The 27,311-nt window shown below is 42.2% G+C and overlaps 2 protein-coding genes across 4 annotated transcripts in view; both read right to left on the reverse strand.

The window, feature by feature from the left end:
• Window positions 1–26,049, reverse strand: part of LOC106649415 (proto-oncogene tyrosine-protein kinase receptor Ret) — a 33,298-nt gene extending 7,249 nt beyond the window's left edge. The window contains exons 1-12 of one of the 3 annotated variants that reach the window (XM_014366805.2): window positions 25,718–26,049; window positions 24,501–25,417; window positions 7,191–7,400; window positions 6,447–6,568; window positions 6,182–6,317; window positions 5,831–6,084; window positions 4,333–4,501; window positions 4,142–4,239; window positions 2,310–2,635; window positions 1,458–1,849; window positions 733–942; window positions 297–399 (exon numbers count right to left, since the gene is read on the reverse strand). In XM_014366805.2, the coding sequence (XP_014222291.1) occupies window positions 297–399; window positions 733–942; window positions 1,458–1,849; window positions 2,310–2,635; window positions 4,142–4,239; window positions 4,333–4,501; window positions 5,831–6,084; window positions 6,182–6,317; window positions 6,447–6,568; window positions 7,191–7,400; window positions 24,501–24,579 (2,099 nt within the window). In that variant the 5' untranslated portion in view covers window positions 24,580–25,417; window positions 25,718–26,049. Of the gene's footprint in view, window positions 1–296; window positions 400–732; window positions 943–1,457; window positions 1,850–2,309; window positions 2,636–4,141; window positions 4,240–4,332; window positions 4,502–5,830; window positions 6,085–6,181; window positions 6,318–6,446; window positions 6,569–7,190; window positions 7,401–24,500; window positions 25,485–25,717 lie in introns of those variants that run through there. The other 2 variants (XM_014366806.2, XM_023460376.1) reach the window with 2 other exon arrangements.
• LOC106649418 (zinc finger protein OZF-like) lies at window positions 8,487–10,201 on the reverse strand. Its single transcript, XM_014366813.2, has 2 exons — window positions 9,871–10,201; window positions 8,487–9,797 (listed from the first exon to the last, which is right to left on the reverse strand). Exons 1-2 carry the CDS (start codon window positions 9,967–9,969, stop codon window positions 8,562–8,564), a joined length of 1,335 nt encoding a protein of 444 aa, XP_014222299.1. The 5' UTR covers window positions 9,970–10,201; the 3' UTR covers window positions 8,487–8,561.
• Window positions 26,050–27,311: the final 1,262 nt, after the last annotated feature.

Genomic DNA, 27,311 nt, shown 5'->3' on the forward strand with positions numbered 1-27,311 from the left:
GCTTGCGGAGAAAAAAAAACAACAAAAATAACGCGGAGAGAAAACCCAGTGGAGCTTGCGACGAGAAAATTAAACTGCGCGCCGAAAAAAAAGAGCCGATACACGCGCTTTTCGTTAAAAGCTCCGCGTATGTACGCTCGAGCTTATATGCACCGAGCGACCAAGTGCTCGACGATAATGACTTTGTATAAGTCGTAAAATACCAAAAAAAAGAGCAAAGGTTAAAATTGGAGCTTTCACGATGTGTACGTGAATTAGTTGTTATTTTTGAGCTTTATTACGACGCGCTGACTTACCTCGTTCTCCAGAAGCAGACAATGGCCATGAAGCTGACGAAGGCGAACGAGCAGGCCACCGAGACCCCGATCAGGCACGAAGTGCCACACATGCTACCCGCGGCTGGAATGAATTACGTAATGTTATGTATATGTCATCTTAGATATAATATATACTTTCCGCGGAAATTGCCTGTTCGAGGCGAAGCAATCAAAACATCGAGCTTAATTATATTTCAACGACAATTTGCCGCAGTTATAAATTCAATCGTAAACGTTCGTTATGTCGCGTTGAAAGTTTTCCAATTTACGAATGTAGTATATATATAAGCATTGGCTCGAGTTACCCTCTATACATAGCCGCGCGATACTTACGCACCAAAACTTCCAATAACCAATTATAAAAATATTTATACAATTAAAAAGGACTCGCGAGTCTATTTATGTACGAACTCACCTTGCTGAACGTCGACGGCCGTCGGTTTGTCTCGTCCCTGCTGCTGTTGATCCTTTTTCGCGGAGCGAGCGAGCGAGTTCTCGCCGGACATGGGCATGTCGCGAAAGCTCGAGCCGCAGGTGCATATGAGAAAGTCCTCGCACCAGCAGGTGCCGAAGCCGCGCTTGATGCCGCGGCCGGCCTTGTTCACCTCGGCGAAGCGCAATTCCGCTGCGGAGGGGGGGAAGAGGGAGGAAAAAATTGGTAAAGAAAGTTGGACGATATAACGTATTTACTAGCGTGGATATTGCTCGTTTTTCGCTCTAGTTCTCGGTCGTTGAGAGATTTCGTATGGTAGCAACTTTTCAAAATATAAATTGAGAAATTTGTAGAAAAAATGGAGAAAAAACTTCTTACTCCTTGGCATTATTATTCATGTAGTTAATTTTGAATTTCTACATTTTCTACATTTTAAATGAAAATAGTCTACTGCAAAGTCTCGTCAAATTATAAATGTCTAAAATAGTACTTTATCTTTATTTATAAAATTATTTTCACTTTGCCACTTGCAGATTTACCTATTAAAGTACTCGCCATCTGGTGGCAGCGGCTGGCTTTAATTACGATTGCATTCTTATGAATTTTCGATTAACTAATGTAAAACATTAATCAGTACTTATAAATTTCTGATTTAACGAAGTAGACTTTTTCCGTCGCGATTAAGAAATAAATTAATCTTTACTCACTCTCGATGGCGCAGTCCTGAGGGCAGATGCGCAGATCGAGATACTCGAGCTCGTCGCACACGTTGTCCGGACAGTACTTGAGATTGGCCGAGCAGGTCTCGTACTTTTCCGTCATGGTGCTGCTGGCCTGGCCGTTGCCGTTGGAGCGCCAGGCGCAGCCGCTCGTCGTCGTCGTCGTCCCATTAACTTGGCTCGTCGAATTGCCGCTGAAATTGCCGCCGGCCGCGATGCCGCAGCGTCCCTGGCACTCCTGGGCCGTCTTGGCGTTGGCGCACGAGCGGCCGTTCGCGGGATTCTGCTTGCAGGCGTCCGTCAGATCGACGATTTTCAGCGACAGTATCGCGTAAGAGGTTGGCTTCGCCTCGTTGGCGGCTTTCCACTCGATTCTCAGGCTGATTGGAAAGTTCAAATTATTAAATTTGGTTTTCTTCTCTATTTATCCTTCTTAAGAAGGAGTGCAGGAGACATATGCCTATGCGAAATTCGATTTAAAAAACGACAGGCACATTTTTGCAAACCTGTGTTATACCATTATTTTGACTTTGCCACTTGCAGATTCACAGAATCAAAATACTCGCCATCTAAAGTGGTGAAAGGTTAAAGTGGTATGCAGTAAAAGCTATCGAAAACTAATCGAAACTTTTCGAAATGGTCAAACTATCTTTGTCAAATTATTTAAAATTCACTTTATAATTTTAATAGAAAAATCGTTAAAATCGACCAATGAATAGCATTGTATTTTGAAACATTTTGAATTTTAATTTTCCGAATAAAAAGCCACGACCAATGTTCAGCGTCGTCTACCGACGTGAGCTACATATCGCATTATGCATCAAGACATATTATCCTTACTTGATCGCATTGGAGATGGCAGCCAGCGCCTGGGGATCGGCAACGTAAACGATGCCGCCCTTGCTCGTGACGTTGAATGCCTTGGGGCCGCGCAGGCTGAACTGCACGGCCGCCGCCTCTCTCTGGGCCAGCAGCAGCGGCTGAGTTATCCTGTAGTACTGGCCGGAGTAGCGAGACACCAGTATCGTCTCCTGCGTGTAAACGATCGCCGCCGTCGCCCCCGGTTTCTTCGAGGCGGTCAGCGCCGACAGTCCGTCGGGATGATTGGACGGGGCCGTGGTCGACGTGTAATGCTGCGGTCCCATCAGCGACAGCGTGATGTTGATCTGTACGGGATACAAGAGTGAATTTCATCGTATACGGTTTTGGGTGAAAGGGGATGGAAAATTGGTAGAGAATTATAAGGCAGGGATAAAATGGATTTAGCTGCGCGCGACACGTGCAGGACGACTTTATTCCGGCCGATCGATCCTCGATGCCGCGGGAAAATAAGAATAAGAGGGAAAGAAAAAGAGAAGAAAAGCGACCTAATCGGGATGTATCCCCGACGTACGCTCATACATAGGCCTCTTTAAAATCCTCATTGCTCTCCCTCTCTCTCTCTCTCTCTTTCTGTCTGAAATATAGTGAAGGACATTGAATCTAGATCGAATTTGAAATACGTAATAAATAAAAACCCATTATGACTTTTTATCAAGTAACGTTTTTTTCATCATGAAACTTTCCGTTTCATTCTTAAATGATTACGTTATCTAAACCACTTGCGCGATGCCATAATTTGTGCCACGATTCGCCACCTATACTCGAAGCTTCGTACTACATCATTTCGATCCCGCTATAGCTATCGCGATGCCTATCCCCAACGCGTACACTAACATAAGCCTCTTTAAAATCCTCATTTCTCTCTTTCTCTCCGTCATCGCGAAAAGAAAAGAAAGAACGAGGAAGAAAATAGTAAATAACTTTGCGGCTATACAGCATCGCAGGCAAGATAAAGAAAATATACATATTTTTTTTTCTCGAATAAAAAAAAAAAATGAGGGAAAAACGTCGCGCGCGATCCGTGACGAGCTACTTCCTCTCTCATCTCTCTCTTTTTCTCTATATCTCGTGGCGTCTATTGTCATTATTGCTCTCTAGAACCGCGGAGAGAGGCAGAGATGAGCAAAAAAGAAGAAAAAAATGTAATACCGCGCTGAATGCGTCAAGGCTAGATTTTCTATAGGCATTTTTAACGAGGATTTTAGTATCTAAAACTTTTCACTCTCTCTCTCTCTCTCTCTCTTTCTAGCTTTTTTTCTTCGACTAGCGCCAGCAAAGCCGATGCGCGACTTTTTTTCTTCCACTTCCTTCTCTCTCTCTCACTCTCTCGACCATTGGCTGGGGGGTACGTACGCGCGGCTTATACTTTTGCGAAAAGTTTTTCCCGAACGCCGCGCGCACTATTGTACACATATAAACCCTCTCGTGTGTATGTATGTGTGTGCGCCTATGCGTGCGCCGTTATAAGTATCAGAGGAAACGTATTGCGCGCGTATATATATAAAAACAATGGCGCCCGATATTTTTCTTAATTAACGCGCCGCCGCCGTAGCGGCCTCCTCGTCGTTGTATCGGGGAATTTTTTTTTTTTTATTGAGGATGCAATCGATGCATTATTATTCGCATCCGCGAGTCGGTTATGTATAATGCGAGGCGTGGCTCGTCGTCGAATCGGCCCCGAAACCCGCGCGGCAATTAATTTCCGGGAGGCGCGCTAATGAATTTCTACGAATGTAGCTGAGCGTACAACGAGCAAACGATCGCGAGGAAAGAAAGGGCCAATAACTTACCGTGTTATTGCCGTAGCCGGGAAGCAAGGATACGTCGGAGACTTGGAGTATCACGTGATACGGCGATTTCGGCAGCAGCGTCGTCTTCGAGTACAGTCCTGTGTATAGATCAATGCAGCAGTGGTAAATAAATGGTTTACTTTTTTTTTCTTTCGAATGACGAGTTTATGGCTCGACGATTGAAAACTCACGTGCGAAAATGGCCGTGGACGGCGGCATCTTCGGATGATCGACCGACATGGTGTTCCAGACCAAGTTCAGGGCGTTGTGGTGGTCCTCGAGCAGCCTGATGTCGTAGCTGTTGGTGCTCACGTCGTCGGCGTCCTTGAAAATCAGATCCTGCTCGTCCAGTCTGTCACCCTGAAAACGAGACAATCGCACAATTTATTTTTTTTTTTCTTCACATTTTATTGTAGATCGTTTTCAAACGATCGAGAATGATATAGAGCGTAGAGCTTTACGAAGCTGCCGTGTTTATATCCAGCTCATTCGTAACACATCAGAAGCAGCCCACGATCCCATCGATCTCGCGGCACTGTTACGCGACGCGCAATTACGTGATTTATAACGAGAAAATCTCAAGAGTCGAGTTATATGGGTTGCGCCGACGACGGTGTATATAAACCCCCGTATAAACGTTTTCCTTGCAGATTCCGCCTCAGTCCCGATTAAAGAGCGAATTCAGCTCGACAAACGACGCCCCGCAATATGTATCGTTACGCGTACGTCTCTTCCAGCAAGTGCTTACCCTACATATGTCTCCGAACAGCTTATGTATATAATCGCTCTTTGCGTCTCTTCGGGTATTTTAGAGCACCTCGTCTTACAATCAATATGTATACAAAGTCGAAGGAAAAGGAAAATTGCCGCGCGCGGCCAAAACGTCGAGTAATATGTACAATAATAATAAAGCGGGAGAGGAGCCAAAATTCCGACTAATGAGAAGCGTCGTACAGCGATACAAAGATTGCGCTGCAGCGAGCCGTCGAGTACGGACCGATGATGATGCTTCAATCATTTCGCCGTCCGTTTTTTTTCCTCTCGTCGATTCTTCTTTAACGTTTTCCCCTAAAGTAGAGTCACTCTCGAGCTAATGAAGGCGCAATCATCGAAAGTTTGGCACGTCGCACGACGTCTTTCCAATTGCTCTCTCGGGTCTCTCGCGCGCGGTGCCAGATCGTAACAAGTTCGAGCGCGAAATAAACCTCTCGCGAGAAAAAAAGTTCGCCTCATGGCGTATACTTAGCTATACAAAGAGAAAGAGAGACTATACTGCATAGCCGAGCGTGTGATATATATACACGGATCGAAAAAAAATGGGCGTGTACACATAAAGAGCGAGTATGAAATAGAGAGAAAGAGATATTTTTCTCGCTCGTGCGCCTCCTCATCCACGTGCAGAGTTTAATCAGGATCAGACTGTGCTTTCTTCCTATGTCTTTATGTTTCTCTCGCTACGGTGACGTTTCGCGCGTGGCAGTTCTCTCTGTCTCTCTGTGTGTGTGTGTGTGTTTTTTTTTTTTTTTTTTTTATCAAACTCGTCCGCGCGGAGAGCACGCGAGGTTATACAAACGCCGTCTGATGTACACACAAACATCAAGACGTTTCGCACGCAAATACATACGTATATATAAATAACAATAATCACGCGTCGTTCAGCTCGTTTATCAATCAACCGAGCTCTTTTACCTGCAAAAAGTCCTTGAGGTAGATGTGCACGCTCGTGTTGGTCTGCGACACGGGCGGATTGTCGTTCTCGTCGAGCACGTCCACGTGCAGGACCTTCTCGCGGGTGTACTGTATGCCCGTGGTCTCGTCCCAGACGACGCAGCGCACCTCGCAGGCGGCGCGCGGACCCGTGCCCCGAGGCTTGTCCCAGCTGTCCCGGTCGAGCGAGGCGTTGGCCCAGAGCCGGTCGTTCGACAGGTGGAAGAATTCGGTGCCTTGGAGGAGGAGGAGAAAATATATAGAGATGAATGTATATTGCGATCGACGCGCAGATTTTGTTATTATTTTGATGCTTTCGTTGTTGTTTTTTACCATTCAACAAGTCGTACTCGGGCTTGAAGAATTGAGGGCAGAGCGTCTGGTAGAAACTCGGGCCCAGCGTGCCGAGCATCGTCGTCGGCTGATTCTCGTAAATTCGGTACCTGGACGAGTTCCAAAAGCATATGTCCTGCGTAACGGAGAGGGGAACAAAAACAAACAGAAGAAAGAGCAGCGAGTGAATCGTGCGCACCAGAAACAAAAGTAATAATTTTCGAACGCTCGCGCGAGCGTATATAACACCGTCGAAATTAATTACCTGCACGTAATCGGTGCAATTGATTTTGCCATTCTTCGCGTACTGGGGAAGAACTTTTATCTCCAGGAAGGCCTCGGCGCCGGCCTTGCCCGTCGCTTGGACGACGATGGTTTCCGTGCTGCCTGCGAATCGAAATCCAAGACGTGTATGAGCGATTCGCGATAATCGTTAAAAATTGAGGTGTATAAATATTATGATTTTTTTTTATTGCAGTAAAACTTTATTAAAAAACAACCCTTCGAAAGCCAATTAGTCAATTTTGAAATGAATTTTATAAAAGTTGTCTGCAGAAAAAGTTTTTAGAATTGTTCAAAGAATACCCCTAAATTTTTTTTTTCTGTATTTTTGGATTTTTCAAAGAAATGGTCACGCCCAAAAATCCAAAGGTCGCTCTAAGAATTCTGAAAAAATTCAAATGGGTCTTTTCAAAAATTCTGAGTAATTTTTCACGTATTAAATTTTATAGTTAAATGCTTAATGTTAGAGCTAAAAGATTAAATTATTATACAATTAAAAACATAAATCATTTTTAATGTGAAACGTTTTTTCGACATTCAGAAATATCTGTGAGATATGTTTTATTATGTTCGTATTATTTTTAACGTTTCAAAGCTGCTAAATCACTTGCGTGATCTTATAATTACACTCACTCGCCACCTATGCGTGAAACTTCGTACTAACGTTTCGATCCCTGCGTCACTCTGTTATTACGATTATCATCAATCGTTCTTTATTGCCACTCACCTCTTCTGGGAGCGTCGAGCAGAACGACGCTGCCGTTGACCAGAGCCGCGGACTTGTCCTTAAGCGGCAAAATTTGATAGGTCGCCTCGGTGGGCACCGACGAGTCGTTGTTCAACGTTCGGGCCGACAGCAGCACGATTCCCGATCCCAATTGATTCTTGCCCAGGCTCGGCACTCTTATGCTCAGATCCGATTGCGGAAAGTACAGCGCTGAAACGAGAGAGAAAAAGGGAGATCGATAGTTAAAAAAAAGTTATCTCATTTTTCTCGACAAAGAAGGCATAACGGCGGAGAAAATCGTAAAATTAAACGGAGCGTTTGCTCGAAAAGAACCTTTAAAAAAAAAAAGAAGAAGAGAACCGAGTATACACGCATCCCTATATGATACGCGTGCGCGTCCGATCTAATTTCAGTAAATGTTTCCTCGCGGCAGCTCGTGTCGCGTCGTCACCGTCGCGCAGACGCGCACAAAGGGGGCTGGTGAATATTTGCGGATGAGGAGAAGATACGAGCGTCGTACAGCGAAGAATAAACAGCATGAGCGCGTCTATACGTCACGCGGCTGTACACGCGCGAAGGATCGCGAGCTTTTTTCGCATTACATCGTGTGGTGTTTACATGCAAACTACTCGCAAGTTTCCACCCTTTTTTCTCCGTCGTTGCCTTTACCAGCAGCTCCGTATTTTTGTGTTTAAGGAAATCCAGGACATCGATGAAAATGTGTATGTGTGTGTGCCTACAGCTTGTATGCGAAAAATGACATGCGTCGCGTTCGAGAAAAAAGCTAAGGTCAAACGCGCGCTCGCTTGACATTTTGTACAAAGGATTCTTTTTTTGCGTACGTTGACGCAGAGCTACATCGCTTTCTTACGTGCATTATATTCGAGCATAGCGTCTTCGCGTGTATCACGTGATTATTTTGTTTATCATCGATCGTCTCCGAGATCGAAGGAAAAAGTATATGGTCAGAGTTGAATGATTTGAAAGATGTGTTTTTTTTGTCTTTTCGGATGTTATATTTAAAAATCCTTTCTTGAAAAAGTGATGATCTTATCGCATCATCGGGATGAAAGAGTTGTGATTGGACATTGGAATTTTCGCTTATAATCGAACGACAATTGTAAAATAATAACTCCGTCATTTGACATGAGATATACTTTTTAACGGGTGAGCTAAATTATCACTGCTTTTAGGGGTTTGTATAGAGAACGATATGAAATTAAACCAAACAATTACATTTTTAATTTTATTTAACATTTTATTGTCCTTCAAAAAATTGAATGTCGTATGGAAAAGACCATTGAAAATGACCTATTGTTAACATGTGAATGTAGACTTCCATCCAAACGCCTCTGCACAAATCTTATTCTGCTAGAGTTTGCTCCGATCATGTACTGTATTAACGTGAGTATTGAGGTTAGATCTTTGTCCAAATGATTTATGACAAATCTCACATTCGAATGGTTTGCTGCGATTATGAACTGCATTGATGTGAGCTTTGAGGGTCCCTTTGAGTCCAAATGATTTGTGGCAATTCTCACATTCGAAGGGCTTGCTTCGATAATGCACTGCATTTATATGAATTAGGAGGCTATCTTTTTGTCCAAATGATTTGTTACAAATTCCACAATCGAAAGGTTTGATACAATCGTGTACTGCATTTATATGAATTTGGAGAGCACCTTTTTGTCCAAATGATTTGTGACAAATGTCACACTCGAAGGGTTTGATACGATAATGTATTGCATTTACGTGGCATTTAAGGTGACATTTTTGTCTAAATGATTTGTGACAAATCTCACACTCAAAGGGTTTGCTACGATAATGTACTGCGTCTATGTGTTGGTTGAGATTACCCTTGAATGAAAATGATTTGTGACAAATATCACATTCGAAGGGTTTGATACGATCATGCACTGCATTTATGTGAGCTTTAAGGGTATCCTTGCGACCATATAATTTGTGACAAATATCACATTCGAAGGGTTTGATACGATTATGCACTGCATTTAAGTGTCTTTTGAGTTCGCTCTGGAATCCGAACGATTTATGACAAATATTACACTCAATCGGTTTGATACGATCATGTACTGCTTTTATGTGAGGTTTTAAGTTAAATTTGTATCCAAATGATTTATGACAATAGTCACATTTATATGGTCCATTGCTTCTGTGTGATGTTTTGATGGATCTTTTTACTCTCGCTTCTTCTCCTACTCGAAATTGATATTTATTTTCGTAATCGATTTCTTTTTCTATCAAAGTTATCACATCTTTATCTTTCAAATTATTAGTCTGAATTTGGTTTTCTATTTTCGCAATGTATGGGTATTTTGGATATTCAGTTTTGCATATTGTTGTCGATAAAGGCTTATGTTCAAGCTTAACACCTTTACACTCAAAATCAATCAATATCTTTTGATTTATGTCATTTATCCGATTTTCATTTTCTATTTTCACGCTAGGTTGATAATTTTGACGCTCAGTTTTGCAGATGGTGGCCGATGAAGACTTCAGCTCAGTTTCAACACCTTCGCACTCACAATCTACGATTATTTTTTCAGTTAACTTTTCCTGTGACGCCGTAACTTCATTCGTGTTATTTTCCTAAAATTAAAGTTGCGTAAAAATTGGGGATAATGGAAAAATTGAATATCATTCGAATCATTGTTAAACTTACGTTTAATTTTTCTAAGTCTTTTACTTTGCAAAAGTCAACCGAATCGAAATTACAATCGTCATCCACACCTGGCCAATTATCACGCGGTTCTTCCTTCATCACGAGGAACTATCAAGTTTTATAAAGCGACCGCTTGGAAAAAATATGGCACGAACTAAAAAAGTAATACCAAAGTGTATCTTCTTTGCTTTTTACTCTCTTGATTACTATGTAAATTAATCGCTGTGAATTTTCACGACACGCGTTGAGAAAATATTCTAGGTTAAGTACGCAGAGTAAGCAACACTGTACATCGATATCACCAATTTGTAAACACTTGCTTACTATAGGAATTCAGCTTCTCGCTATACTAGCGACTGAACTCTTCTCGTATATGACCGCAAAGTGGCCCCACGATTACGATAGCTTCTTCGCGATGCTTTCCCCCTCCATAGTTTACTAGCCCTACGCAATTGGACACTCACTTGTCATTAAAAGCTACTCAGACATTGTGATGAAAATGCCATTCATTCAGGCGCATGTTGGTGATATCTCTGCATAAATATATTCAAACAAATGAGAAGTACATCTCTAAACTCCAATGTACAGTACACGATTGTATCACGCGTGATGTTATGAATTTTCAATTTCAATTAGTTAGCGAAGCTACGGGTGATATAACGTCGATATAATTTTACAAAATATGACTCTCTTCCTCTATATCATTTTTATCATTACTTTAGGAGTACTATGAGCTTTGTGTGCGCGCTAAAAGGTGCCAGCAAAAATATATTTAATTGTAAGAAGGCACGGGCGCGTGTTTGTATATCGATTGATCGAACGTTCAGAGAAAAACTCGATACTCCTCTCTGTCTCGCTCCCCTTGGCCCGATCTCGATGATGAATATTCTCCAGATGTATCTCTTGTGCGCGTATGTGTGTACATAAGACACGTGTGCATCAGCCGTATCGCAGAAGGAACACTGCAAAAGTGTATATTATATACATCTATCGAGACTCTTTCTCTCTTGAAATTCGTACGTACGAGCACTTCAACGTCGATGCCTGAAGTGTTACAAGCTGGGCCTCGCCCTTCCCTATTGTATTTATACCATATGTAATATCGAAAACACATCGCGAGAGCAAATGTGCGTAAATACATACGCGCGTCTTCGTAACAATGTTTTTCAGTCGCAAGAGTGTACATTCTGCACTCGAAAGTTGAATAAACTCGAGCAAGACGCTATGACGATCGATTTCGAGAAATTAAAATTCCACTTCGCCGAGAGCGCGCGCGAATTAGATTAAATTGCATAAACGGATACACACACAACGGGCGTTTCTCATCGGGGATGTATATATACCAATTCCCGCAACCATCCCTTTTTTTCTCTCTCTCTAGCGCACTATAATAGTTATTACATCCGCAGGTTGGATGTACGTAAGGACGACCTGTCGCTCGCGAGAGCTCTTAAAAAGAAAAAAAAAGTCCGCGTGTCAAGGAGAACGTACATTCACGAACGTTATAATGTTATGTACTGCGCGGCACCCACAGGCTTGATCGATATTATCAAGGTGCTTAATTTCAATCAGCGAGAGACAGAGACCAAAGGTTAAGTTCTTATATGTATACATGCGACACGACTTATATGTGTGTGTATGTGTTTGTACGCCCGCCTTTGGTTTCTCGCTTTTTACGACCCGTTGTATAACGACGGCACACGACTTTTTTTTACGATAATGGGCCGGGCAGCATGGGATACAGCAGGATACCTTTGCAGGTTCGTTTAGGCACGCGTTGTTTCCTCCTTCCCTTTGTATATTTTACTACCGACGTAGGTGTAAATCGGCTTCGCGTACTTTCGAGCTTTATAAGGGATTTTTTTTTTTTTTTGGTTTCGTTCTTTACGAGCTTGCAGCGATAATCGTGTACTCATTTTGCGTTTATGTATATATAGTAGCGCAATGTAAACATTCCGAATGATTTTAAAATCATCCTTTTAGCGTGTACAAAGTAGAAAAAAAAATTCCTAGTACACTACACGTTTGTGCTGTAATACAAATGTACTCGATGTAGCACAGCCCACTGCCGCGAGTACTCTATATAATTGTATTTACCTCGGGCCGGCGGAGCACATTTTAATTAAGAAGCGCGCGGATATGTAATGTTATATTGCAAATAAATGAATACGCGCGACTTTCAACGGAAACTTGCCAGAATTAAAAAATAACTCTGCGAAATTTGCACTTACGCGTTCGCGTGTATCTCGTATCGTATGCAAATGTTGTAAACACGAATTATTAATTAGTGAGAAATCTCCAAAGTATTTTCATGTAATTGCGCGTTGTTAATGTAATCAAGGTGATTTTAAATAAAACAACTGCGATGAGCTTTTCTACGTGTACAATATAAAAGCTCCACGACGCGCGAGATCAAAATTAACGATCTTGTACAACACGATTTCGTGAATTATAATACACTTGCGGCTGCGGCCACATATAGTGTGCTCCAAAACGTGTATAGCGCGGCCAATCGATTCCGAGCGGTTGGCTCCTTTCGCAGCTAATAAAATCGCTATTATACAAAAACTCGCTCACCCGTGAAATCGCGCGCCCCCCTCTTTTACCTTCCTCGTTCTGCCGCAGTCGCTGTAAGGACCCGCTGGCGCGCGCGCGCGAGGACCTTAATTGCCTCGGTCAGGTCCATTATTAAAACTACATTTTATTGCGTTATGATGGAAAAGCTCGAAGCTTTTGGGGTTGAAAATTTTACCTGTATATCATTGCGTAATCGATGCGACGAATATTATTACGTATATAATATTGTACACCGGTTGTCGAGAGAGAGCGAGGAAAAAAACCACAACGAGCCCACATGTATTATATTATTGCGCTAAATATAAAGCGTGTAAAAGTGCGGTTTGCTTCAAAAAAAAAAGACAACAGAGAGAGAGAGAGAGAGAAAAGAATACGAGATACAAGCCTACATGCAAGCGAGTCGCATTCTCTGCGCCGTATATATATTCGGAAACCCTACTGCAGTAGTACAACGTACGTATGTGTGTATTGTATTGCATCGTCCTCGTGGTTATGTGTGTGTGTGTGTGCGTGCGGCCGGGTGAGGACTGAGGAGGGAGACGACGACGCGTGCGAGAAAACGAGTGACACACAGACACACCAACACACGAAAGTACACGTATACACATAAGAAGGGGAGAAAACGATACGCGGCGTCAAAAGGGCAGCCGTAGAAAGGATCCTTTTTGATCCCGAGACGAGAGTACAACTCTACGAGTATATATACGCAGGCACTGCAAATGAAAATATATACGCCGCGTACGAAGTGTATCTGCAGACGTGTACCGTCGCACATCTTCGTGTATCCGAGAGAGTTTAATTAACTGTACGCTCGGAGAATTGGGCCGATGTATCCAGTGACAGTTACGCTTGATTTGATTCTTTCTTTTCTTTTTCGCATTGACGCGTCTTTGTTGACACGCAACACTCGGAACGACGTCTCTTTCGTATAGTGTAATTAGTGATAAATCGTGACGTTCAAACTCGAGTTTGTCACCGAAAAATATATATTATTATATTCTCTAATGTGTGTGTGGGCACGTGCATTTTGTCCTCACTCTTGCTCTTGCTCTCTCTCTCTCTCTCTCTCCTAAACGTGCGTCGCGCTGCAAATGTAAACACGATATTTACTCAAGGCGAAAACAAAAGGGCAATCCCTTACTATACAGGCTATACACAACACAACGCTCGTTCAATAGTCACTCGATGTTTGCACCGAAAATAGACCCGCACCGACGGCGCAGCCCAAGTTTACGTACTTGTACTACTACTACTACTACTGCGACGAAGCGATGACGATGTCGAATGGATATTTATAGAGGCGTGTATACCTGCGCGACACGCGACCTTTACACACTTTTTCGCGCGCGTCAATGCGTTATAATGCACATGCGTGCTCGGGTTTGACAGATACAACCGCGAGAGTCGATTTTTCGTTGTATTCAATTATAGAGTTGTGTCGACCGACTGACTCGTTATAGCTGCACGACGAGTGCGGGCGTACGCGGATTAATTTTACATATACCTGAATATAACGAACTTGCCAAAACGAATACATCACAAGTGTAAAATATAGTCGAGTTTTGAGTATATTACATATCGCGTAAAATATGTCAACCACGCCGGAGGATATCCTTATAGGATCGGGTCGCTCGATTATTAACGTTACGCCAAATAACTGCGTGCGCCTAGCTGCATCCCAAAGTTACGATATTCATGGCCGTGTAAATTGGTCGCGACCGCACGCGGCAAACTTCGATGCAAGCCAGACACGCGTATTTAATTATTAATTGAGGCTTTTTGAGCTAACGATTTCGACGAGTTCGGAATTATACGCGCACCACGCGTCTCGCGATGCAATAGGTACTCTTGCAAATTTACGGACTTTGGTGCTGGAAATGTCTGCTTCGAATGATTAATAATGACAATAGGACCAAAAAATTTTAATTCGCAAGGTTTTAAAATACATTACAATCGATTTTCCTGTTGAAATTATGTAAAAAATATTTAGCGCATTTTAAATGACAACGAAGATTCAATCGCTTACGAATTCTAGTCAAGTTTTCAATCAAATACGAAAATATCTATTTAAGCTTTCCCCGCTAGATGGCCAGTACCTTTATTTCTGTAAATCTGCAAGTGGCAAAGTCAAAATAATAATATAAGTAGTATAAGTCATAGCACGGGAACCACAGAAGAAATTTTATGAGACTAGCCATAAATATTGAGCATTTCTATCAGGCTTAGCTATTGTGTTTTATTTATTTATTTATTTAATTTATTTTTTTATCATATATACTTTTATAGCATTTAAAGTGTTATCTCAAAATGTCACGTGCGCCACTACACTTGATCAATCATCGTTCTCGCCTAATAATTAACGAAATTAGTCACTGATAACAGAGTGAACCTGCGCTTGATGGATTATAGATTTTCCTTTTAACCGAGCGACCACTCACGAATCGATGTAATACGCGTAGGCAGAAAAGTGAGCAAGAGATAGAGAGAGTGAAGTATGGGTACTTTGGTATGCACGGCGCATCGACTGGCTTGTAATTAGCGTTAATGCCCGGAGAATCCGCGATGGAAAATCAGGCCGAAACTTCCAGCACCGAATATTATACTCGCAGGCAAAAATAAAACGACGAAATGAAAATATAATTTTTTCTTTTTCGTTTTGTCATGACCTCTCTAACGAGAGATACTTATCTCGATAAAATATGAGTCTTTGACGTGTTTTACACGTGTATATCGTGATGCTCGTATTATTTGAGCTAATTATTTTTTTTTTCCTCGTTAACCAAATGTTAGAGTCGAAATTTAAAGAACTGAAGTAAAACAAAATAAGTTACATCGGTAGATTTTCATTTATTATTTAACGTTCGCGACTCCGGCGCAGCAGTTTGCTTTGAAAAATCAACACATCGCGTTTCGTTGCAAAACACGCGCAGAACTAATGTTTGCCGGGTCGAAGTATCGAGTTTCGTATTTGCAAAATGTAACCAATTGCACACCTATACATACGTAGTGCACGTTAAAGGCCAGAAAAGTTGACGAGTTAATTGGTAATTTAATTTATACGGAATCGAGGCGATCCGTATAATGTATTAATTGGCCGCATTGAGACGCGACGAAAAAAAAACACACTTGAAAAGCTCGAAGATTTTGCAATTACAAGTATTGCGTAGCGCAAAAATTTTCCTGAAATTTTAATTGAATCAATCCGATCGATGGATGAAAATTACAGCTTACGCGTTGAATGTAAGCGAAGTCATTATAATTTTGTTGAGAGTTTGAAAAGCGTCAATTTTTCCTCGCGCGATTCGTAGTACATCTCGAAGTTTTTCCGTTTATCGTTCGACTAAATGAGAAGAGGAAATATTAAAACTATTGGTTTTCAAAATTTTTTTTTCTTTTTTTTTTCGTTCGCTTCGAATTATTCGACCAAAGTCCAAGACAATTCGTAATGACATATCGAGATTATTGTAAATAATCCGAATTTCAAGTTTCTAATCTGCTTTAACACTTGCACAAAGTTACAATTGGGCGCATTCGCCACCTATATGTGAAGCTTCGTACTATCGTTACAATCTTAGCGCCACTCCGTTATTACGATCATTATTAATTGTCCTTTTACACTCGGCTCTTTTGGGAGCGTCGAGCAAAATGACGCTACCGTCGACGATAGCGGCGGACTTGACTCTCGCGACCGATGCGCTTTTCCATTAGAGAGAGAGAGAGAAAAAATGAAGGCGCGGCGTTGATCTACTTTTTTAAATTTATCCTACATGCAGTCGCATTGTCGGTTATTATTATTCTTTTTTTGCCGTGCAAATAACGTGGATCAACGTTGTATAATTAGCAGCGAAGTGTCCAGTTTGAATGCCGCTGATAAAAAAATAATCAGCAGTGTTTGATCCTCGTCGAAAATCTGCTGACTCACGAAAAACGCGTCTACATATTATTATATTGAAGCTCGATGCGCTTAGGAAAAACAAATACACAGTCGATATCCCTCTCTCTCTCTCTCCCTGAAACGTGGGGAAAAAAGAAGGAAGAGTTTGTTTTCGCGCGTCACTCGCGCAGTTATATTATTAAAATTTATCAGCTCTCGTCGACGTCCCGTGAAAACAGTTACGAATGAAAAGCAAAGTTCAGAGAGCTTATCGATCATGTCACATCTCTTTCTCGCTCCCACCTCGTCGCAGTTATAACATAAGTTACACACGCGTATTTTGAGGCGGGTAAAATCGCTCCGCGATCGGTAAAAGTCATCGTGCCTATACGCGTAATACACGTAAGTGTCGTGTGTGCACGTATTACGAGCGACAAAACGGATATTTAGATAAAGGTCCCGCTGCGTTATGCACACAATATATTACTATATACATTCGATTGTACATAGTTTTTATCTCTCTTTCTCGTTTTCGAGGCGCTACAAAAAAAAAAACCCGCATTTGAAATACATAGTTAATGTACAGGCTACTAAACGTCACTTTCGCGCGATAGCGGCTGGATGACGTTGACGACGGTGACTCCGAGACGACGCAAAAGAAAAGAGGAAAAACCGAAATAGGTCGAAAGGAAGTTCGCGTCGAGCTAGAGCCGAAGTGTGTCCGCGTGTACGTGCGGCATATAATGCGCTTGCAAGTTCTTCGCGCGAGCGTATACGTATACCGATATAGCATAGAAAATGAGTTCACCAACGACGACGACGACACACAGGCTTAATTAGCATCTGCGGAAAAGTCACACACCGGTCACGTCACTTTAAATAATGTATTATAAATACATCATGTTCGGCGGCTGGTGACCGCAGAGAGAGAAAGAGGACGATCATCGTCATGCGTGATATAAACGTGTGTCGCGAAGTGTCGATTTTATAATCCGAGCTTGGATAATGTTATGTGGTATATATACATTTGTATGGGATGTAAATTAGGGTGATACGATATAACGAAGAGCTTTGTTTCAGCTCGAGACTCTTGACGAATTGGGAATTACATCATAACATCGTGCGTCCCTTTCTTTCGATCGTCTGCGCGGGGGGAGCCGATTATCGTCTCGGTGTATATATACATACTCACTTCACACGTCCATACAGATAAGTGTCTCGAAAACAAGCCCGACAACAAACAACGAACGGTATTGATCAGAAATTTGTCGTCCGAGATTTGATCTTTTGTGTCTGCATAATATAAGCCACATGTCTCCAGCTTACATTGGTGTACAGACGAGGACGCGAAAAACGAAAATTGACAAATTTTTACATATTTATCTGGCACGATTGAATCCGGGGGCAGATATAATACGCACAATAGGCGTTAAAATCGCCGCGTATGTACATAATTAACGAGTATCGAATTAACGCTGTATACCTATAGACTGCGGCGAATCGAAGGCTAATCAAATGTGCCGACGACAAAAATATATATGTCCTACGCACACCCGCATCTATATTCTATATGTGCGTGAGCTTATGCGTCGCGTCCGATCGCGTGCCTATATATGCTCATGCGAGGTACATATATAATAATATATATACACGGATTGCCGGTGACGTTGAATTTTCGTCACGTACGCACAGCAGCAGCAGCAGACACCGAGACAATTGATTTTCTTTATAACGGTGCGCGAGTATATATACGCCCGTCTAATATAGAAAAAAGGTTCAGCACGCGTTTATATCTACAGCTGCGGCAAAAGTTGGTCGAAGCTTTCTTCGTTTTCTTTTTTCTTTTTTACATTATAGAAATTTGCAACGCGAGGCGTAGTAGAGCTCGCGGGCGAGTTTTAGACAACAACGATCGTATATATACGGTGCAAAGTTTATTTTTGAACCCTCATGTGTCCTACAATGCTAAACATGTATAATGAAGAGTTGAACTGCCTGCACGTAAAAGATAAGAACAATATCGCGTGTGTGTCTCGCAAGCCCACGTATATTATTATACTAGGCGCGCGGAGGCGAGCTTTTATCAAATTCGAAAGTCAAAAGTAAAAACTGCTCGTTCCTCTGCTCCTGCTCCCGCACCCACCCTTCCTCTGCACTCCCGCGTGCTTTGTAGGTTCATAATATGTACCTCTAAACTATATGTATATAACGTAATACACTTATATGCTTCTGTTTTTTGTATGTGTGTGCGAGTGCGCGGCACTTTTGCATTGATAACGGGGCGGAGAATGTCTCTCTCTCTCGCAATCGGGGGCGAGCTTTTGTCTCTGCTCGTCCGTCCGATGTTCGTAATGCCGGACTAAAAGACGTCACGCTCGGACGCAGTAATGATGATACTGCGCCTCTTTTGACAGCCGCAGCTCTGTCTACATATCTATGCGTATGTGTGTGTGTGTGTGTGTGTGTGTGTCTATATGTATATAATTACGTAAACGTCAAAGGTAATATATAGGCAAATTCGTGTTGGCCGAGCAGCTGCCGCAGCAACGAAACACACACACACACACACACACACACATTTCGCATCATCCTTATAACGCAGTTATTATTCGATACTAATAACGTCGTAATATTTGGTTGTGCGACCACGAACTAGACCGAAAGAACAGCACGTCGATGTATATGCATGAGATTAATTGGATAATCCAGTTGTTCGAGCTTCGATGCCCACTCTACTACTACACGGCGCGGCCAATATTTGATACAATTTGGTCCTTCGCTGCCGTACGCGAGTTCGGCGTCGACGGTCGTGTACAGTGGCTTTGTGTGATCCTCGCTATATATATAATACAACGATGCGGTTCGTCGCGCGACGAATAGTAGTACACCCGCGCGGAATTTATGAAATTCGCGTTTCGAATTTAATAAGTGCAGCAGCGAGTCGCGCGTGTATAGGATCTCGCGCGTAAACGCGACGCGTGGGCGTGTATGTAATATATACCGATCTATCTTCGTTTTCTAATCAAAATATGTCATTGTTTTTGCACGCGTCATGCATACAAGCATCCCAACTGTCGCTGTTCATTACGCGCGCGGGGGGTACATACCTGTGTTTTTCTTCTCTCTCTCTCTCTCTCTCTCTCTCGTATGCGCATCCGATCGCGTTACTCGTACACATAGTCGCGAGCTGTCCTTGACCTCGCGGTACATGCAAGGATCGATATAGAACATATATTATAGAGAGTCATGCCCACATACACCCGCTCAAATATACATACATACGTTATGTACGCGTAATAAACTTTTTGAATTGCGCGCCCCAAGTTGTGTTGTGTTGCGTCGCGCATAATACTACGTAAAAGCTCTAGGCATAAATTATGCATCTCGCGAGCTCGAAACATTAATTTCCTTTCGCGCTTCGCGAGTCGTGAATTCAGCGAGCTTTTCAGAGGAGAGCCCTTTCATGCACGAAGCACAGTGTGTAAATCCGTCAATTGTATTATCGGCGCGCGTTCTCCGTATACGAATGCGCCCCCCGCAGGTCTCGTAAATTCGATCGTAACTCTCGGAAAAATCCATTGTTACAAGAGAGACAATGAGTTGAAAAAAAGGAAAGTTTACAAGCTCGTCGTCGTCGAGCGATCTTTTAATTTTACTCTTTCGCCGCACGCCGCATTAACATCTCACCACCACCGCCGCGCACACGAAGTAGCTCGAATAAAGAAAATTGCACGATTTTCCAATCTTGCCGATATTTACGGCCCAAGTATTCGCGACAAAAGATCTATCTCGCGGAAAGTTTTTGTGTTGTCTGCGTATATAGTGCATGTGCAGCGGTATCTATATATAGCGTATATCTTTATTTTCCTAGAGTGTATACGAGCGTCGTCGTGCAGTGCCTCGTATGTCTCGTGATTTTTTTTCCCCTTCCTCTTCTCTCCGCAGGCCAAAGTATCGGAAGTCGTCTCTCCTTTTTCCAATCACTCTCGTTCGTGCGCATCGCGGAGAGTAAAAGGCCTATAAAGCCGGGTGTATCCTCTTTTCCTCATTTTTATCCAAGAGAGAGAGAGAGAGAGAGAATCGATCTCCCGTTTTTCCTCTCTACCTTTACCTATTTCTTTTTTTTTTTCTACCTCTGCGCCGCCGTCGACGCCACGACGATGTTGATGATGATACGTAGTATACGCGCCCGGTCTATCAACACGCGATCGCTACAAGCTCGCCTCTGTTTACTCTACTCTCTCTCTCTGTCGATGTTGTGTACGAGGATAATAAAAAGGGATGCATGGGCGCGTTTCGCGCGTAACCGTTTTTTTCGCTATCTCTATCAAAGCGACGCGTAAATGATGATGCATCGAACTCTCGTCTCTTTTTTTTTATTATTTTTTTTTTTTTTCATCCACCTGTACGTGCCGTCGTGATGATATTTATCCGCGTAAACTTCGCGCGTGGAATCGATTTTAAACTCGTTACAATAAACAGCAGCGTGCCCACGTAGATTTTTTCTTCCAACGCGCGCGAATAAACAAAATTAACAAAACACGATTACACGATCCACCCGAGGTGTACGTAAAAATACTTCGCATCGATTTTCATCGATAAATGCGCACATTTGTATTATTACGTTACAGCGTGTCCTTGGAAAGAGTCTCGTTAGAAGCGCGCGCGTTCCTCAAAAGTTGAGGCTAGCTCGCGCGCGTGACATAATCAAATTTACGACTGCGAACGCAGTCGGAAAAACTCTTTGCATCATTTACGACGTATTTGCATCGACGTGTACGATGTATTCGCGTTTCGCTGAGTATATGCATGCGTGTATGTGCTGGCCTTTTTACCTTCGAACTTACGAAGCAAACGATCGAGAACTGGACATTGAGCAAAGAGATTGTTCGCATTTTTGCCGCTAATATTATACACAAAGACGAAATATCGGTATCGCGGATTGAATTCAATTTAGAGAAAGAGAGAGAGCTCCCTTTGAATATCATTCGGGTATGTTGGAATTAATAATTATACGCGTGGCAGCGATCCGCCTTTGAAAAAATTCGTGCCCTCCGATAATTACAAAATACATCTTTCTCTCTCTCTCACTCTCTATCGCTGTGCACACGTATAATATATAAGCAACAGTTTTATACTTTGACCAAAGAGAGATAGAAGAAATACGCGAAAATGACTTGATACACACACGTGCATATATCCACGCATCGTTGTGTATATGCTAATGTAGAAATCGTCGAGCAAATATTTGCAAATATGTGTCTGTGTGTGTGTATACGCTTTTGCTTCGCGTGACTCGTCTCGTAAAGTCCGTAATACGGACACGCCGCCGCCGCCGCCGCCACCCGCGTCCTTCCCATATGATGTATCCACCAACGCGAACCCCGCGTTTATATACCAATAATAATAATAATACATACTAATACAGCAATGTTGGTTTTAAATAATTTTCCACGCTTAATTATTAAAAGCTCGTTTGCACATGCTACGTAAGCGTTAATGTATTAATACGTCACGATTTGGTGCACGGGCGGGTATAAATATAACATTTATAATAACATTAAATGAAAGAAATTATTAAGTTGCAATGTGTGTATAGCCGAGCGTCGGCACGCGCGATTAAGGTGTGTTTTTTTCTGTCCCTGTCGTCTCGCATGCTATATCGTAGATTTGACTCGACACATCGTATATATACATGTAGAGAGTAATTTTAATGCGACGCGCTAATCATTTCACGCGTAAGTGTTATCGAGGTCGCGCGCCGCCGCGCATTTTCTCCTCCCCCCCCTCCGCGGGCGATAACGCTCGAAGGAATTATATTGTAAATTCACGCTTGGATCGAGCTATTTAACAAATTGAATCGACGCGTTATTAATGAATTTTACTCTCTCGTGTATAATAACGTACGTCTATCTATACATATATTGCGTATTTTATTATTATACCCGGGCTATTAACGAAGGAGAAAAGAAAGAGAGAGGGCAATATAAGGTATTGTTGGGCGATTCGAGCGCGCTAATTTCGCGAGTGAGCTTTCAAGTAGAGCGAGGAAAAAAAAGAAGAAGAAGAAGAAGCGAGGCATATCTACAGAGTCGAGAGATTAATCGAGAGAGAAGCATTTTGCCTGTTGGTACCTATTTTTTTTCTTTCCTTCCTTTTTTCGTTGTATAGTCGAAAAAAAACACTAACGTGTATACGCACACGTTTGTACCAACGCTATAAATATGATATATATTTTATGAAAAGCTCCCCGCGTACATAGCGTTAAGTAGACACGCGAAAAAAAAGCTCGCGTGATGTGCTTCACAATATACATATTCCAGACTTTGAGAAATTTTTTCATGGTGTACATTTATGCACGCGTACGTACGCTTGTAAATGGGCGGCGCACTATAGATGGGTTGCGAAAGTCAAAAGTTCAGAACTCGACGTTATTTATACACAAGGTGGAAAGAGAAGAAGATCGAAAGCGCGTGACCACACTATACACTCGAGCTTTTCTGCGACGTTCGTTCGCTCGCGCATAGTCTTCCTTTGAAATTTATAACGCGTGAGTTTGTCGCGAAGAATCGAAGGCGATGCGATAATACAAATCGAATCGTAAATCATGGGCGAGGGTGAAAAGTAAATAATAAAGTTCGAGAGGGAGAAAAGGCTTTTTGCGTTATTGCGTCGAACTGGCCGCGAAATCGCCGAGAGCACGTCGATGGTGAAACACGACGCAGATACGCACGAATTTCGCGGGATACGTGGCATGATTCGATCGCGCGATCGAAAGCTCTCTCATTTGAGCTTGACCATGACTCAATCAGTCGAGTTATTATGGCCCTCGGTCGAGGCCTCGTTGCGCCCTGCATACTCAAAATCTCTTTTGTAATAATTCTCGCGCGTGCACATCGTCCATATAATAACGTAATAATACCGCGAAAATTAGAAGGCAGTGAACTATATTAAATGTGAGATAACAGAGAAAAAAATGGTATAGCTTTCTCGATGCACCACGACGGAGGAAAAAAATTACAAAAATAAAAAAAAAAAAAACACAGCGAGATCGAGTTTGTTACACTTCCGGTGGACGCGCGTGTGTGTGTGTGCGTCGCGCTAGAACGAAAACACTTGAATCAACGTGGAGCATTGTCCGGGACCCGCGCGCGCGCACACCTCTCCGCACATACACATCCAACTCTCTCGCCTCCTTTCTCTCTTATCGTTTATTGACTAATGGCGCAAAAAAAAACTTGTGTGTACTCCTTGCGTCGTACTCTCTCATCGAGAACCACAAAGACGACCCGAAAAATAAACGCCTCTTGCTATATATCGATAAACTTTTTTTTTCTCTATTTCGTCGTCGAGATTTGTCACCAATCATAGATATAGGATTATTCCCATGCGATATATCATCGTATATACAGGTAAACACTTTGTACGTATAGATAAAGCGCGAGGATCAGCAACGGAAGTTTTCGAGTCTCTCCATACATATAAAATCATATTAGACTCTCACGGCACGTCTCTCCTTTTCCGCGGAATTTCGAATCGCAATATAATCTCGATAAAAAGATATCGGCCTATTTCCGGGCATCGATCGATTGGAAATGCGCGCGCGCGGGGGATGATGTACACAAACACACGCAACATACGTCGGCGAATTAAACTCTACGCATTTCCCTTTGAGAATTATTATATCGACTCGTTAATCCCGGCCCGTCGATATACGGATCGGGAAAGCTGCTGCGCGTATATAATAGAATCCATCTCTCCGCGCGTATATAACACGAGTCCAATGATAAAGGAAGATAGGATCACTCCGCGCGCGCCTACGTTTACAGTTAATTTTCCCGATCCCATTATAGATATAGATTTTAATAAGTTGGTATATATATGTCGGTGAAGCACACGGCGCTTTTGGCGATTCTTTCTTTCCTCTTTCATTGTTGGTATATAGTCGAGAGTTACGTGTATTACACTAGCGTTACGCACAGATGCCAGATAAGCTCGAAGATGTATAGGAAGTCGCAAGAAATGTTGCTACATTTGTCATACGTTATAGAAAATAGAAATATCTTTGTGTATACTCTTTACGGAGCTACGTTCGAGGCTTCGGAAAATAAAAAACAATTTCGCAAACGTGCTCTCGAAAATTCGACGGCAAAATTTTTTTTTTTTTTGGCTCGTTTACCTGAAGTAGTAGTAGTCGACCAGGCGCAGAAGAAAACGACGAGCGTCAACAGCCGAGCGATGGATTTCATCATCATCATTTTGTGTGTTGTTGTGACTGCTGCTGCTGCTGCGACGACTAACTGCGTCGCGCGCACATAAATAAATAAATATTATACAGGCAGGCAGACAGAGTCGCGTTTGAAAGAGGCGGCCCCGAAATGCACTACGCGCGACGCACACGATGATAATCAGCCGGAGAGTCATCGGCCGCCGCAGCTACTACTACTACTGTCGTCGTTGTTGCTGCTGCTGATGTTGCGCCGCTCGCATGCATATTCATCGTGCGTATATTGCGTATGTATATCGTGTATATATATATAGGTGATCACTGGAGCACACACACACGGGTAATATAACACACGCGCACAGATACACGGAGAAAAAACTCACGGCGATCGGATCGATCGATCCCCGGGGCTTCTTGATAGTGGTAAATATTGGCGAATATTTTTTTTTTAATTTGACGATGATAACTGCGAGTAATTCGACACTGCGTCGTCTTCTTCTTCTTTTTCCTTTTTCGACCCGTTCTTTTGTTTCGATATGCTGATTCGTTTCTGTCCTTTTTAATTTTTTTTTTTTTGGTACTTTTTATTCCAGGGCCAGGCCTCTCTCGGTCTTTTGTTCCCTTGCTCTAGGTCCTCTCACGTATCTATTTTTGTTTTTAATACTTATTTTCTCTTGTCTCGAATTTTCCTTCTTTTTTTTTTTCGTTGTACCGATTGTTTTTTCGTCGGTGAACTCTTGTCGCGCACACGCTCGACGACGACTGCTTTCGCAAAGCGTTTTCACGATGTCGCGTGGCTGACGCGCAGTAGAAGACGCTGTCCCGTGCTTTTGATCCGACGAGCTTTCGATGGCATACCAATTAATTCGCTACAAAAGAAATAAAAGGAAATTGATATCAACATCGACTATCCTCTGCGGCCAAAGTACGTATACAACGAATGGAATCGGCAGCGGCAAACACGTCGAACGATGCGTCGCGGAATATATATCGGTGTTTATTAGCGCCCGTCAATTTTGCCGAGCTACGTATACATCAACGCGAGGCGCGCGCATATATATATTCATCGCGATGCACATACGCCACGCATCGATGATAATATTGGGCAACTTTGGACGTGTGTGCCGCTGCCGCTGCTGCGGCGTTTGATCTATTTTTGCTCGACTTACCTTAACTCAAAGAGCCACGCGATGATGAGAGTCGATAATTCGCCTGCACCATTTGCGTATATTATTCGATCGCGATCTTCTTTATATGGAAATCGCGAAACAATAAATGCGGGCCGCACTTCACTCACATAAACGATTTGTAAATAAATTACAAACCAAAAAAAAAACAGAAAAATCGCACGGCTACAAATCAGCTCCAAAACCTAAACACACACCAACAGACACTCCGTCGAATATTGCACTTAGAGCAATGATATTCTATAATAGACGCGCGTATTATTATCGTATTACGAAGAGGAAGAAGCAGAGGTAGAGCAAGAAGCTCCGTAGCATCGCGCGTCCCGGCTTAAACTGACTTCTCTCTCTCTCTCGCTCGCTCGGGCTCGTCTTCGGCGCGGCGGCACACGCGGCTTTCGAGGGCGGCTCGCATATATATATATATATATATATAGTACCGCGCTATTATGCGCGCGGCGAATAGCGTATACGTATACGTATATGAGCAATTCCGGAATTTAGTTTCGAATTTTTCGACTAAAAACGGAACAATTTTTTTTCGTTGGACGCATACTTTGAACATTGGGTATTGTTCTTGAAGGTCCTAGGAAGCTAAAAAAATGCGTGAACAATCGAAATTTTAATAGGTAATTTTTTTATAAGCATTTGTGTTCCGAGGAAAAATAATTAGTGCAGGCAAAACGCGCGCTCCATTATCCACCGATCAAAACTTTTCTAATTCGCTGGTAAAACTACTAGTGACCTTGAAAAAATAATCGACACATGTATTTTGAAAGATTTTTACATGCTCTTTCCGATGGTGACCTTAGATTTTTCGAAAAACGCATTATATGGCCAAAAAAACGGCTCAAAAGTCAAGCGTATTTATACAAAAAAAACACTTTTTTGAGCTATAAGCATATATAGTAGGGTGGTCCACTTTTTCAAAAATTTTTTGTATCTCGGGGGATCCATCGGAATCAGAAAATTTGAGGTTTAAAATGAATTTTCCCATAAACTAGAACTCAAAAAAATGATTTTAGATGGTGTCGATGGATTTTTGAAGTTTAAAAACGAGCTCCAAAAAAGAAGCAAAATCGGGCTATCATTCGATTTATTTCAAACTCTGTTTAGAGTGTAAAAATAATCTTGACAATACATTTTCTTATTTGTTTTTGTCAGCAGAATTGAATGCTGTAGTCAGTTTTGACCTAGGAGCACAATTTCATTCAAAAAAATACACTTTTTCGATCGTTCTTTTTCGCAAATTCCGCAAAGTTCATTTTCGAGCGAGTGGCAAATGAACAGAAAAAATCTAGAAAATTTTTTGACACCACCAAAATTTAGGATTTTTTATGACAAATCCAATGGTATAAATTAGTATACACTTTGAAATTATTTTAATGCAGAAAAATACAACTTTATCCCAAAAAACGACATTACGAAAAATTGAAAAATCGAAAAGTGTATTAGTTTCTTTCAGGAAATGGCTAAGTAGAATCAACTATGGAAAAATTGCATGGAACTATCTGATAGGTTTTTTTCTCACCTTTCCAACGCCGGTTTCAGAAGTTAAAAATTCGCAAGATTCGCTGAG

Source organism: Trichogramma pretiosum, unplaced genomic scaffold, assembly GCF_000599845.2.
Source record: "Trichogramma pretiosum strain Unisexual culture from Peru unplaced genomic scaffold, Tpre_2.0 scaffold50, whole genome shotgun sequence".
Lineage (NCBI taxonomy): Eukaryota > Metazoa > Arthropoda > Insecta > Hymenoptera > Trichogrammatidae > Trichogramma > Trichogramma pretiosum.